Source organism: Ailuropoda melanoleuca, chromosome 20 (genome assembly GCF_002007445.2).
Source record: "Ailuropoda melanoleuca isolate Jingjing chromosome 20, ASM200744v2, whole genome shotgun sequence".
Lineage (NCBI taxonomy): Eukaryota > Metazoa > Chordata > Mammalia > Carnivora > Ursidae > Ailuropoda > Ailuropoda melanoleuca.
Genome location: NC_048237.1, coordinates 9,880,273 through 9,893,940, shown reverse-complemented (window position 1 = coordinate 9,893,940; position 13,668 = coordinate 9,880,273). Strand labels below are relative to the sequence as shown.

Genomic DNA, 13,668 nt, shown 5'->3' with positions numbered 1-13,668 from the left:
TGATTTTACATGTAGCTCTTTTCTAAGTCATGTATTTATGAGAAAAAAAATGATCTTTCCCATTTCTCTATGAGATGTATTAAATTGGCACACAACTTTTAGTATCTCTGGAGCTTATTTAAATCATTCTTTTTCTAGGTAAAGTTAAGCCTGGTTCAAGTACCTGCTTTTTGGTATTTAGTAGTGCTCAATAATTTATATCCACCTTCTCTCAAAAAATGATAAAAACACAAATATATATCTACAACTTAAAGTCACTACTTCCTTCTCACAGTGACGAAGGTTGATGACTGTGTGTTCACAAATTCTTTTATTCATGATTTTAATTAGCATGGAGAATTTGGCTCAAGTTATTTCAGTTCAGACACAGCAGCATGTGTTTGTTTTATTTAATTAAATTTTCATTTTTATTTTGAGGTAATTGTAGATTCACATGCAGTTGTAAGAAATAATGCGTATTCCATTGTGCCCTTCTACCCAACTTCCTCCAACAATAACATCTTGCAAAACTATATTGACATTGACACAGTCACAACACAGAATGCACTTCCATCATCACAAGGATTCCTTATGTTGCCCTTTTATAGCCACACATAATTCCCTCCCCTGAAACCCTCCCCCATTAAATTCTGGAAACCACTAATCTGTTCCCCATTTCTACAATTTTTGTCATTTCAAGAATGTTCCATAAATGGAGCCATATGGTATAAAACCTTTTAGGACCGGCTTTTTCATTCAGCATAATTCTCTGGAATTCATCCACGTTGTAACATGTATCCATAGTTTGTTCTTTTCCACTGCTGAGTAGTATTCCATGGTATGGATGTATCACAGTTTGTTTGACTATTTGCCCATTGAAAAACTCTGGGTTGTTTTTGGCTATTACAAATAAAACCTCTGTGAACACTCATGTACAGTTTTTTATGTGAACATTAAGTGTGTGAAAACATGTACAATGACATGTAACTCTTTGCCTAATTTTCTGGCTATTTAAGCCAGAGACAAAGCAAAAGATGTGAAGGTATTTGCCAAAGGTCATAGACTGCTTCTTTATCAACTAATGATTCTTATCAGCATTTGCAGCTTTATAATCATCTTGCTACCTGACCTTGGAAAGCCCCCTGAATTTCTCTGAGCCTCAACTAGACAAGATAAATGTTTTTCAAAGTATACCATTTGAAACACGAACTCCATGAAATGCTCCTAAAAGGGGAGAGGGGAGGGTTTCACGGTCCAGTAAGTTTGAGGAAATGCTGAATACCATATTTCTCTTTTGAAATAAATGAATGCTCTTTGGTGTAAAAAAGGAAGGATGCAGCATCCCACTGCCCAAGTTCAAATTCCAGCTGCATCGCTTGCTAGAATAGTAATCTCCAGCAAGACACTTAACACTCCTATACCTCAGTTTTCTCATCTATAAAGTGGAGATAACAACAGTACCCCAGTACCCCGCTCATAAGAATGGAAGATTAATTATAATGACTCTCAAGAAAACACCTGATAAATTGTTAACTATTATTCTATTTCCGTCATAATCAGAATCATCAAAATCATTATAATCCTGTTAAAAATACACATGTCCAGGCCCCACCCCTGCAGATGATATTCAGTAAGTCTAGGGTAAAGCCTGGTCCAGATGAAGCAGAGTTTTATTTAAGAGTGTGTCCAAGATAGTCCAAGGCAAGATTTAAATCTAGACCAAACTGACTAATGGAGAGTTGTCATACTTATATCAGCACACAAATTTAGTAAATCCTTTAAATGACTAACTCTGTAGTCCTGCAAAAAGAGCACAGCTCTTTCCTGAATGGAAGGCTGGGCTTCTAACACAAACTCAGGATTCCCCAAGGGGTAGTTCATTAAAAGAAACCGCAGTTCTGTGCAGTTGGTACACATCAGCTTTCAGAAAAATTCCTAAATGTAGCAGTTAGCATTGATATATAAAAATTTTATTTGTGAGTCATTGCATAGCACATCATATCTGAAAATATGACATTATTTCCGTAGAAATACAAGCAAATAACTATGATTGCTATTTTTCCTGTAGGTTTCATCACCACACTGCCGATTTCCAAAAGTCTTCTTATTGTTAAGCACCAGGCAAATTTCCAGAACACCTGGGGAACTCACTTTAGAGGTGGTGGCAATCTTTTTACCACTTCTGCAGCAATCCTCAGGTAAGCTTTGGCCTGGAAAAGAAGAGACTCATTTGTTCTGTATTTCTCCCCAGAAGACATCAAATGACTCATGAACTGTTCACCAGAGCTGTCTCCTGAACTGAATAGTGAAAAGGCTGAGTGAGATGAGGAAATTCAGCAGTGAGGGGATGTTGTTGTGCACACTGCAGGTGTGACAGGGAAGGAAGAATTTTAGATTATTTAGGGGGCAAATACTTCAAAGGTGACTCTGAAAAAAATATTTAATACCAGCAATTACTGTTTTTAAGCTCTAATTCCCATGTCAGCAAACTAGCAACCCAGTCTAGTTGTAGAAAAATTACATCTTCCTCTTCTGACAAATTGATATCTTGAGTTAGATACTGCCAAAACTTCTTTGGCATAAGAGCTGTTAGTCATTTTAAATAGGACTATTTATTACCACCCTATGGTTTATCTTTGGAAAGCATCTTCCTCATCCCTCTGAGAATGGCATCCAGTACCAGCAGTAGAGCATCTCATAGCTCCTTCACCTGCTGAATTTTGGGTACAAGGCAAGAATTCCTGGGATCAGCTGTTACACTCTTCATCTGTGGAATCCCCCATGCAGCCGAATACTAAGAGCAACCCCCAAGATGCTGTGGGCCACAAACTAAGCCAATGCCTACATGGTCCAGTCAGAACAATGCTCATGATATTTGTATCTTAAAAGTTTTAAATAACTGCAATGCAAATATTATTTCCCCTATCTTATCTATAAAAAGTAACTGTAAGGCACAATAGTAAGATCTTCTAAAACCATTAATTTATACATTTATATACTTAGAGTTATGACTATACCACCACCACCACCACCACCACCACCACCACCACCACTACATCTACGACGACAGATAACAGCTAAAATTTACTTGAGTACTTAATATTTACCAAGTATTGTTTCACTTAAACTCACAGCTACCCTAAGGGATAAATTCTGTCACTAACCCCACTTTATAGATAAGGAAACCAAGAACCAGAAAGGTGAATGGTCTTGCCTAAAGCATTACAGCTAATATGGGATGAGCTGGTTTTTGAACCTAGGCTGACCAACTCTCTGACTCTGCATGGTGAAAGAACTATTTGAAGTTTGTTTACCCTGACTTGAAGAAGTGTTTTAAGTATATTTCACACATCTTCACTTTTAAAAACCATGCTTCAGCCCTAACACCTGAATTATGCTTTATTTAACCAGAAAAGTGTTAAAATCTCACCTACGAGTTCATTGTTTTAAAAAAAGAATAGTTCTCAAAATATGAATAAAGCCTTAATTTTTTTTTATCGAGTACCTACTCTACCAAGTACTTTGCATAAGTAATCTCACTTATGTAAAACAAGCATCATCAACTCAACTTGGTCACAAAGTCAGTAAGTTGGAAAACATTCAAACCTGGGTCCACCTAACCCCAAAGCCTAGATCCTTCTACTACATATTAAACAGTAAATCCAAAGTAAAAACAATTTTAATCATAATGCTTTATCTAAAAATGGTTTCACTCTTTTCTATAGTTAACAGAAACAAGTTTTGTTTAAAATGAAAATAATGTGTACTTTGTAAATAAATATTTCTCTTAAATCTAGTGTGCTGATTTTCACCCATGCATCTTTGTAAATACCTTTTATCTCCTAGTAGCTTTTCTGAGTGTTTAAGCCTAAAATTCTTGTGATGAATATTTCAAGTTCACTAAGGCAAGCCGAGAGGCCATCACTCTATCATCTTTAAATTCTTACTTACGTTAAATTAGAGACATAAACCTATCAGACTACACAAAATACTGAATGATTCCAGAATAATAAAATTTGCTATATTTAACCTTTGCTTTTTAATGGACTATCTCCAAGCTTAAACTTTCAATATGCCATACTCAAAGTAATGGTTAGATTGTCATCTGTTAAGAAACCACTAAAAGTGCTTAAGTTTCACAGTTTCAATTTCTACAAAACTGTTGAGATTGAATTTTTTCAGCTAATGCAGTATCATTTCAACAAATACATTTTGGTTCTTATCATATGCAAGTTACTGTTTCAGAAATCTGTGGGATGTAATGTTACAAAAGGAAGGCAGAACAGCTCACTTGTGGAGTTGGGGCTCTAACGTCAGACAGGCATGGTTTAAAATCTTAGCTCCATCACTTATTAGCTATGAGGTCTTGGGCAAGTTATGTAATTTAACCTTCTAAGAGAGTTTCCATATCTCTAAAACGGCTGAAGTAATAGTATATATCTCAAAGGGTTTGGGGGAATATTAAGTATTTAATAAAATATGTGTAATACTGGCACAAAAGAAGCAAATATTAGTGGCTGCTATTATTACTATTACATCCTCAAGTAATTTACAATTTCTTGAAGAGCTCTTATGAACATGTACTCACAGGTACTTCTCCTGCCTGAGGAGCAAGTAAACTAAATTCCTCCCTTTTGTGTAATCCAAAACTAGCAAAAAGGCAAATACGTGTATCATATGTAAAAAATATGATTTAGATTTCTCAAACTGTTAATACTCTCTTTTTTTCATCACCTCAAATATACACAGAATAACACTTCTATTTGAGATCTTTTATTGGGCCATCCAGAAGCACGGATAATACAGCTGGATCCTATTTGTCTGCTCTATATTAACAAGTTACAGGAAAGGGATGGCAATCAAAGTACAAGAAGTTTTATGGAGAACTTTTTCCCTTTGTCTTTGTTTTTAAAGATCTGAAGTTCTACTTTATCATACACAGTCATTTCATATTAAGATTATAAGGTAATAATTTAGAAATTATAAGATAATAAAGTCTCCACTTATACTTGAAAGTCTTTACCAGGAATACCTTATAGGATACCTTTCTGTACGCCAATACTAAGATTTTTACTTGATAACAAAAAGATGAAACCACAAAATTATTAGTCAGTCATGGGTCCATTATTTGTGTCCTGGGCTCAAGCAAAGGCAAAAGGTAGATTAAGTTGACTTAGCAATTATAATCACACAAACAAGAGGCAATGCTACTGAATTTAAGAGTTCTGAATCCTAAGTGTCCACTTCTCTTCCCTCCTTTGTGGCTTTCTCTGGCTATTATACACTACTATATTTATCCCCCTTTTGTTAGCAGTGTCCAATGAATGAGGTGGCAACAGCTTGCTGGTGCTCTTTAACCGGTGCTGTAACTTCCAACTTTTCTGATGATGCCTTAAATTCAGCGTGACTCATATTTTAAATTAATCACTATCACTATAGTATTTTGTCCTCCAAAAGTTAAATGTTACTGGGAGAATGAAGTCCCTAGTGCTCAATTCTACATGATCCAATGTGCAGAGAATGACAGCCCTGGAATCTGGTGTTGGGAGGAGGGAGTGATGGAAAAACAGAGAAGGTAGAATTAGTAAAAAAACAAAAAGCTAAAAATGAAACCTTTACTGATTAATAATTTTATCTGTAGGTCAACCCCTAAAAGCAAACAATAAGAAGTGTTGATCTAAGGGCCTAATGATTAACAATTTTATAGGTTCAGTCCCATTAACTTTTGCAGAAGTTTATCATGTTGGCAAGTATAAACTTTATTCTTTAAAAGAAGACATGCAAGTTGAATGGGTACTAAGGTTCCACGAATACAACAGAATTCGCTGAGAGGGCTGTGACTAGCTCCTGTGAGCATATTTCCATTGGTGTTCTCAGGGGAAAAAGGAAGGGGGTTATCAAGAGGCAAGATTCATCACAAAAGTAAACAGGAGGATCTTATGAATTGAATAGGAGATGAACTGAAAGCCAGTCTAAATATACAACATAGACATGGAACTAATCTTGCAATTTATTAGGAAGGGAAGCAGGTATTGCACTGGGAAGAGAATGTATAGAGTGTGGTGTCAACGCTGTGAAGGGAAGTAGCCTCTAGCACTATCTTGGGCAGTTTCTTCATCTAAAAAATGGAGATTATTCTACATACCTCACAAATGTGTTAGGAGATTCAAATAAGATAACATATTTAATGCACCCAAGTATTGTACTACCTCTTAAAACAAATTAGAGAAATCAGAGCTATTAGTATAGGACCAAGAAGGTGATAGAATGGAAAGAGGCCAATGTGTGCAAGGAAAAGACTTGTCTATTAATCACATTTTACCATTTATTAGTTCTATAATCTTGGGAAAATTATTTAAATTTCTTGAACCTCAGTTTCCTCATCTGTAAAATGGGGACTATTTATACATCGCATTAAGTTGTTGTGAACACAAAATTATGTAAGTAAAATGTCTCACAACGTCTGGTACACTGTAACTGCTATTATTATTAGGAGGATGATTACTAATAATGAATGTCTGCAATCTAAGAGTAGGAAGTAATAATTTTCATGGAAAAAGAATAAACACAAGGCACTATTTTATTTTTCCCTTTTCATGGCCATGTCTAAATCTTAAAATTGCTCAGAAGCCTTCATATTTAAGGTTGACAATCTGGTACATGAAATTCTCACTACTTTTGCTGAGACCTCACCAAATCAAATCTAGCACAAACTACAAAGGGTTAGGCTGTCCTCACTCTCATAAATGTCAGCCAGCAACGGTAAAATAATAAGTCTAATGTTTATGCAAATGTAATTGAGATTTTAAACAACAATTCCAAAAAACTATACAAACACTGCTGTTTAGAGTTTTAAATCATATTATCTTTTGACGGCTGCTATATGTTTTCTCTTGTATTACATTCCTTTTACTTCTTTTGAGAAATCTCAAAGAAAAAAGCAATAATGGATAGGTGGAAAAAATATTTAAAAATCTAAACAAGTAATTGATACAATCTAGTATGTAATTATTCTTAGTCATAAGAAATCACCATAGAATGTCTTTAATCTGTTCTCAGGAGGCAATTAGAAGTGTGTAATTAAAACACACTTGATTTTCATACAACTTTCATCCACTACATAAAGTAAAGTACACCTATGGTAGCTGGGCTGCCAGACTTTAATTATGGGAGTAACTAAGGGTTATGGTTTTTGCTTATCTGAAAGATTTCTAAGAAAAGACTAAAAAGGAAATTTAACATTTTCTACCTGTAAGTCAGAGAAAAGAAACACAATGGTAAGTGCCACACATTACACTCTATTTCCTCAGAGATCATATCCCCAGCAACTCAATCAACTACACTGTAACTGTGGAATTTTAAGAAAGGGAAAGGACCTTGGGGCCCTGAAAGAAAGAAGTCAAAATGAAGGTACTTTACTTATTCAAGATTCCTGGCTGTCGATTTACCCGTATTTTATTTATTTATTTACCCTTACCAACCTCAGCTCTTTTATTTTCCAGTTCACACAAGATTAGAGAAAGAAAGGAATGAAAGTAGTAGTAGTTATGGATAGCCAAAATAAGAGTACTACAGAGTTATACCCATTAGCTAAGGAAAAACAAAAAGGAATTAACTATTAGAAGGTTGACTGGGGCTTTTCAGCAAAGAAGCACAAAATCTACATCAAAACTGATGTACCCAGTTGGTGGCTGAGCTTCTAGCTTACATAGCAAGTGCTACTTAGGACAGAAGAGATATATATGATTAATTTTATTCCCATCTAAAAAAGAGAGTAAAATAAAAGATTTTATTCTTAAAAGTCGTAAAGCTTCAGCAATCTTGAATATCTATCAACTGTATCCCCAATGACGCTGGCTAATGAAACACAACTAGTTTTCGACCTTACCTTCTCAATCATATTTATTAAAATAAATGTAGTGACAATCCCATCTCTAATGCATTATAACAATTTCCCTATATCCAACCAATACTTTCCTTTTTTTTTTTTTTTAAGATTTATTTATTTATTTTAGAAAGACAGAAAGCCATGAGCAGGAGGGGCAGAGGGAAAGGGAGAAAAAATTTTAAGCAGACTCTGCACTGAGCACGGAGCCTAATGCAGGGCTCCAACTCATGACCCTGAGATCACAACCTGAGCTGAAGCCAAGAGTCAGACTCTTGGAGTCAGCCGACTGTGCCACCCAGGCGCCCCCAACTCAATACTTTCTTACATTAGTTTCCCTTCTCCTAACAATCAGCTGAATTTCTAATATTGAGATATGGTAAACTTGGGCAGTTAGATACTGCTAGCCAGCAAAATAAGAATTTTACAAATGCTCATTGTTTGTGTTCTTCATGAGAAAACTGGCTGGGTGATGGCTCTTCACAGGTGAACTTTTTCAGCTAATAATTCAGAGCAAGCACTGGTATGCTTACCATATAAAATAGTTATTTAAAAGATGCTTTAGGAGCGCCTGGGTGGCACAGCGGTTAAGCGTCTGCCTTCGGCTCAGGGCGTGATCCCAGCGCTGTGGGATCGAGCCCCACATCAGGCTCCTCTGCTATGAGCCTGCTTCTTCCTCTCCCACTTCCTGCTTGTGTTCCCTCTCTCGCTGGCTGTCTCTATCTCTGTCGAATAAATAAATAAAATCTTAAAAAAAAAAATAAAGGTGCTTTAAGTAAGTTAACTAATCTTTGCTTAATACATGCACTGCAAATAAACTTGATCTTCCCAACTTTCTTTCTAAATATCTAAAAGTACATATCCTGTAAAAAGATACTAAAATACGTATTTAAAAGCATCACTTACCTCATCACTTTCAGGCTGTGAAAACACAATCGGCTGGCCTGTATCTGAAGTTTCCCTTATATTAAGATGTAAGGGAATGTCTCCTAAAAGAGTCCACCAGACATCCATTAATACTAAAAAGTTTTTATAGGCATTTGGAATTTCACTATTTGAACTTCAGGAAAAAAACCCCAAAATTTAAATTAAATTCATTCAAATCAACTTGAATTAAGACTCTCCTCAAGTTGCTAAATCTCTAAAAAAGGAATTTCAAATGAAAATTAGGGGCAACATATTCCATTTTGAGGGCAGTTCAGGGATTGCAGAGGTATATATGAAGGCTATGTGACGGCCAATCATGGGATAAGGCCTCTGATTTAGTCTTTGCTGGAGTTCTTCTAGCAAGAAATGGCTTGGAAGACATTTATAAAATTATTTCTCCTTGTAATGTCTGATATAGACACATCACAGCAAACAATAAGAGGAAGATGAAGAGGAAATGATGGGGAGACAAAGCTGTCCAAAAACAAGTATAACAAAATTACCTTCCTAATGTTGGCAGATGAATAAGAGAACTGCTGAAAAGTAAGGCAGCTCTGTTATCTCCACTACCTGCCTCTTTATTCGATAGAACTATTTTTCTTTTGTTATGTATCAATCTGTATAGCATTATATGTAACTTGTGAACTTGATGAGATCTCAGGAAATATATAAGAACCTCCACTATACAGACTTGAGGTTGAAAAGGTTGTGCGCCTCTCCTGAGGCTATGTTACTATTAGGTGGTAGAATGTAGGGGGAAAATGCTCTGATCCATCATCCAACTGATTCCACCACCCCTTCACAAATGAAGCCTCTCAAAAGGTTTAGATTTAAAATGCAGTAAATAGAGTCATAAGTAGAAAAGTTGCCTCGTCATGGTACTGAGCATTCTTAGAACCACTCCAAATCCATGTAACGGTTACTGAAACTTATGTGTGTGTTTATATAAGTAAGTTAGTCAGCACCATGCCAGGCTAGGTAAATAAAGCAGAAGTATATGTTACAAAATGACAAATCTATTACAAGTTATATTATAAAGCACACAGAGGAACATATTTCATTCTCCTCTTGTCAGCAAATTTGGGAATCTTGATCAACTCTTTAAATCTTTCCTGAACGTTTAATAGCCTATGACAAAATACCTGAATATTTCAATAGTTATTTAAAGATTAGCTTTTCAGTAAATCTGATGTCTTTTCTTAGAACAACTTAAGACTGTAAGAAACTGTCACAGGGGTAAGGGGAAATATGTTAAAGAAAACTCTTAGAAATCCATAAAGCTTTTTCCTTAATTTATGCCATTATAGTAAGGAATCCTAAATGCTTTCATTTCTACTGCAGTAATGGAAGAAAATGAAGCAAAACCTTCTCCTTTATATCGTCATTTATCAATATAGCTTCTGCCTTCCACAGACTCATAATCCTATCTATAAGCGCAGAAGAGTTGATGAAGAAAGAGGAAAACCTTTTTAGAAAATAGGTGGCACACCATAGTGAGAGTGGTAATGGGCTAACAGCTGTCTATCAGAGAAGGATAAAAAGGAGTAATGGTATGGGAGGCGGGTAAAGTGCAGCCTAGCCTTGAAAAGTATCTTTGAGGGGCTAGGTCTGAAGGAAGAAAGGGGATATTTCAGAGACATAATGACTATGCATAATCTGTCCTGGTAGGTAATATGGAGAAAGTTCTGAGAGCCATTTTACCAAATAATTTTTTAAATATAGCCCAATGGATTAAAATAAATTAAGAGGCAGCCAGGGAGTGAGTAAAAGACATATAAGGGCTCCCGGGGAGTTCAACCAGCCAGGAGGCCATAACTGGGAGAGCTCTTACCCTGATTTCAGTTCCTCCTTCCCGCCTCCAACCTCTTTGTTATTGGAACCCCTGCTCCCGATCATGGGAGGTCTCACTGGGCCCCATGACCGCTTTAAAAGGAGGAGATGTGCTCTGAGTTAGAACTCTGAATTATTTTTCCCAGAACACCGTTAGATACAACAATCTATAAGCACTATCCATTTTTTGTGATCAGTAATCAGTGTTTCTGACAAATTTTTAGGGTAACTAAACATGCGTAAGCTGTTGAGTAAAATGTAATTTCCATATATGAGACTGTTTCTCTTTGAGATATATTTCAAATTCAAAATAAGTGATTTACAATACTGTACCACCCATTTATAAATCAGGGAATTATAATATTGTCAGCATAATTCAATAATGCCATTATAATTACACATTTACTTTATTACATAAGTGAATGTCAATCTGTTGTTATTATGCAGATTTGGGAAACTGAACTTTCTAGGTTAGTAAAAAAAAAAAAACCAGTTGCAGAATACAATTAGTGGTTATAATTATAGCAATGTATCAAAATATATCATTAGTATTCACCTGGTACCGTGGTGGCTGCTATAGCACAAACGCATAATAACAATAACACATTTAACATCAACTTTTAGAAACTGATATAATAAAGAATGTTTTGAAATTCCTTGCTCTCTAAGGGATCTTAATTGTTAGCTACCTAAAACTAATAATTCACTCTATTCCTCCCTTATTCAGCATCTAACATCTGCCTTTGCCCAGAACAGAAACTCATTCAAAAGGAAAGTATCAACACATTTCCTAAAACGTCCATTAAGTTGCCTGTGGATTTTTCAAAAAATATGTTTAATCTAAAATCTGTGTTTTGCTCACTTACCACATAATTTTACTTCTCATAACACCAATCCTTCAATTCAGTAACATGAACAGTATGTACAATGTGAATTTCAGGTGCCGTATCTCATAGACACGGCAAAAACATATAAAAAGATCACAGAAAACAGAAAATATTATCTTTCTAGAGCAAAAGGACTGATAAATTCAGAACTTATCAGGAAGGCATTTTTTTCATATGCACCAAAAACTGACACTTCCAAAGGTTGCTACAACACACTAACCAGGTGTTTTCATATACCTGTTATACTGAGAGATGTGTTCCCTTAGCAAACAAACCGATGACCATTATTTAAAAAAAGGACTTCAAATTACAGTACTCATACCATGAAACTCTTCTCAAATTCAAGTTGCAGGCAGTTTTTACTCACAGCAAAAGTTATAATTGGCAGAACAAACCTCCTCTTCAAAAAGCCTTCCACTAATGAAGTATTAATAAAAGCAAAGGAAGGCTAACACATACAGCTCCCTACTATCTTAATTTAAAGCACAAAACTGAAGACAATTCATCATTTTCTGAGACATTCTTCATCACCATGCCTTATCCCCACCTTCCCTTCTGCCATTTCCTCTGCAGAAGAATATCCTATGATCTTACCTAGAACATCAAGATCAAGGGTCCGTGCTAGTTTTCTTGCACCATCAGCACCAAAAATATGAGTTCTATGTTTACATTTTGGACACTGGAAAACACTCATATTTTGGACAAGGCCCAGGACCTAGAATAACAAAAACCACTGAAATTAAAACAAAATTAAACCAAATCTCAATCCATTATTTCAACAAGTTTTTACTGAGTGCCCACTGGGTTCTAGTGATACAGTGATGAATAAGTTATAGTCTCTGCTCTAAAGGGAACTCACAAGCTAGAGGGAGAGCAAGACACATGTAATTAACTTTAATAATGTGATAACGCTAAAAGAAGTGACAGGGATTAAAAAAAAATCCGTCTGGGAAGAATAAGAGGTATCTCTGAGCTGCCCACATTACCCAGAATTGTTTCTTCGGGTTGAGGGTGAGAAGAAGGGTGGAGGCCTACAGCAGCAATTCCATGCAGAAAGAGGGACACAAGCCAAGACAGTGAAATATAACTGCACATGGCCTATTTGGGCTGCACACTAATGGGGGGCAAAGGCAGAAGATGGTTTGATAAGGGAGGACAGAGTCTGATGGTAAGGTGCTAAATGCCATTCATGACTTTCTTCTTGTGAAAACAGAAAACCACAAAAGATTTTTAAAGTTGAAAAGATGATCCCACAAAAGGTTTTTCAAGTTGAAAAGACAGCCCCAAGAGGTAATGTTACACAATCAGATCTGTGTTTTAGAAATTTAGCTCTGATAGCAATACAGAAAAAATCAGCAGAAACAAAACAGGAAAATAAAGGGAAAAGAGGCTACTGTGAACAAAGCCCCACAGTAAATGACAGCTAACAAATACTGAGTGCTTATTATATACCAGGCACCGGGGTAAGTGTTTTAGATGAACTACCTTATTTACGCCTATTAAAAACTTTATGAGATGGGCATTTTATCATCCCCATTCCATGGCTGAGAAAAAGAACACAGCTAGCAAAAGACTAAAACTCAACTCTTATCAGAATGTTATCATTTGAAACAAAAATTTCAAGCCTCATAGAAAGTGTCCATCTCTAAGTTTCCCTAACTTCCAGCACAAAATAGATTCTGAATAAATAGACAGGCTCTGCAAATATAACCCTTATTCATGTTTCTCTTAATCCCATCTTCTTATTAATGGAAAGCAGTGTGTTTCTTCTAGAATAAAAATAAGGAACACAGTTATCAAAGGCTTAGAGATAATATGTCTATATCATCCTGTCAACTCCACCAAAAAGATCATCGTTATAGGAGGTATCTCTATTAGAACATTTGCATTTTTAAATGAAGAATAGCGCTGATAATCCACAATGAACCATACAGACAAGATGATGATGAAATTTCTTATTCTTTCTGAAAAGAGAAACAGAACAAAGTTTCCCAGAACATATGCAAATGAAGACAAATTGTGAGGGACATAAATTTGTAGCTAAGCATTTTCCAAGCATCTAATATATGCTCTTCTACTGACGCAAAGTATTATAAAAAATAAATCATATTGTACTTTGGTAATTCAAAACCATCTCCAAAATGCAAGAGAACACAGCTA

General features: G+C 35.7%; 1 protein-coding gene across 2 annotated transcripts in view; it reads right to left on the bottom strand.

Annotated features, from left to right (window-relative positions):
• Nucleotides 1-379: 379 nt before the first annotated feature.
• The window catches only part of NUBPL (nucleotide binding protein like), a 201,153-nt gene continuing 187,864 nt past the window's right edge, over nucleotides 380-13,668 (bottom strand). For both annotated transcript variants that reach the window (XM_019798942.2, XM_019798943.2), the window contains 3 exons: nucleotides 12,103-12,223; nucleotides 8,771-8,853; nucleotides 380-2,189 (listed from right to left, as the gene is read on the bottom strand). In XM_019798942.2, coding sequence (XP_019654501.1) covers nucleotides 2,127-2,189; nucleotides 8,771-8,853; nucleotides 12,103-12,223 — 267 coding nt within the window. In that variant the 3' untranslated portion in view covers nucleotides 380-2,126. The remainder of the gene's footprint in view (nucleotides 2,190-8,770; nucleotides 8,854-12,102; nucleotides 12,224-13,668) is intronic.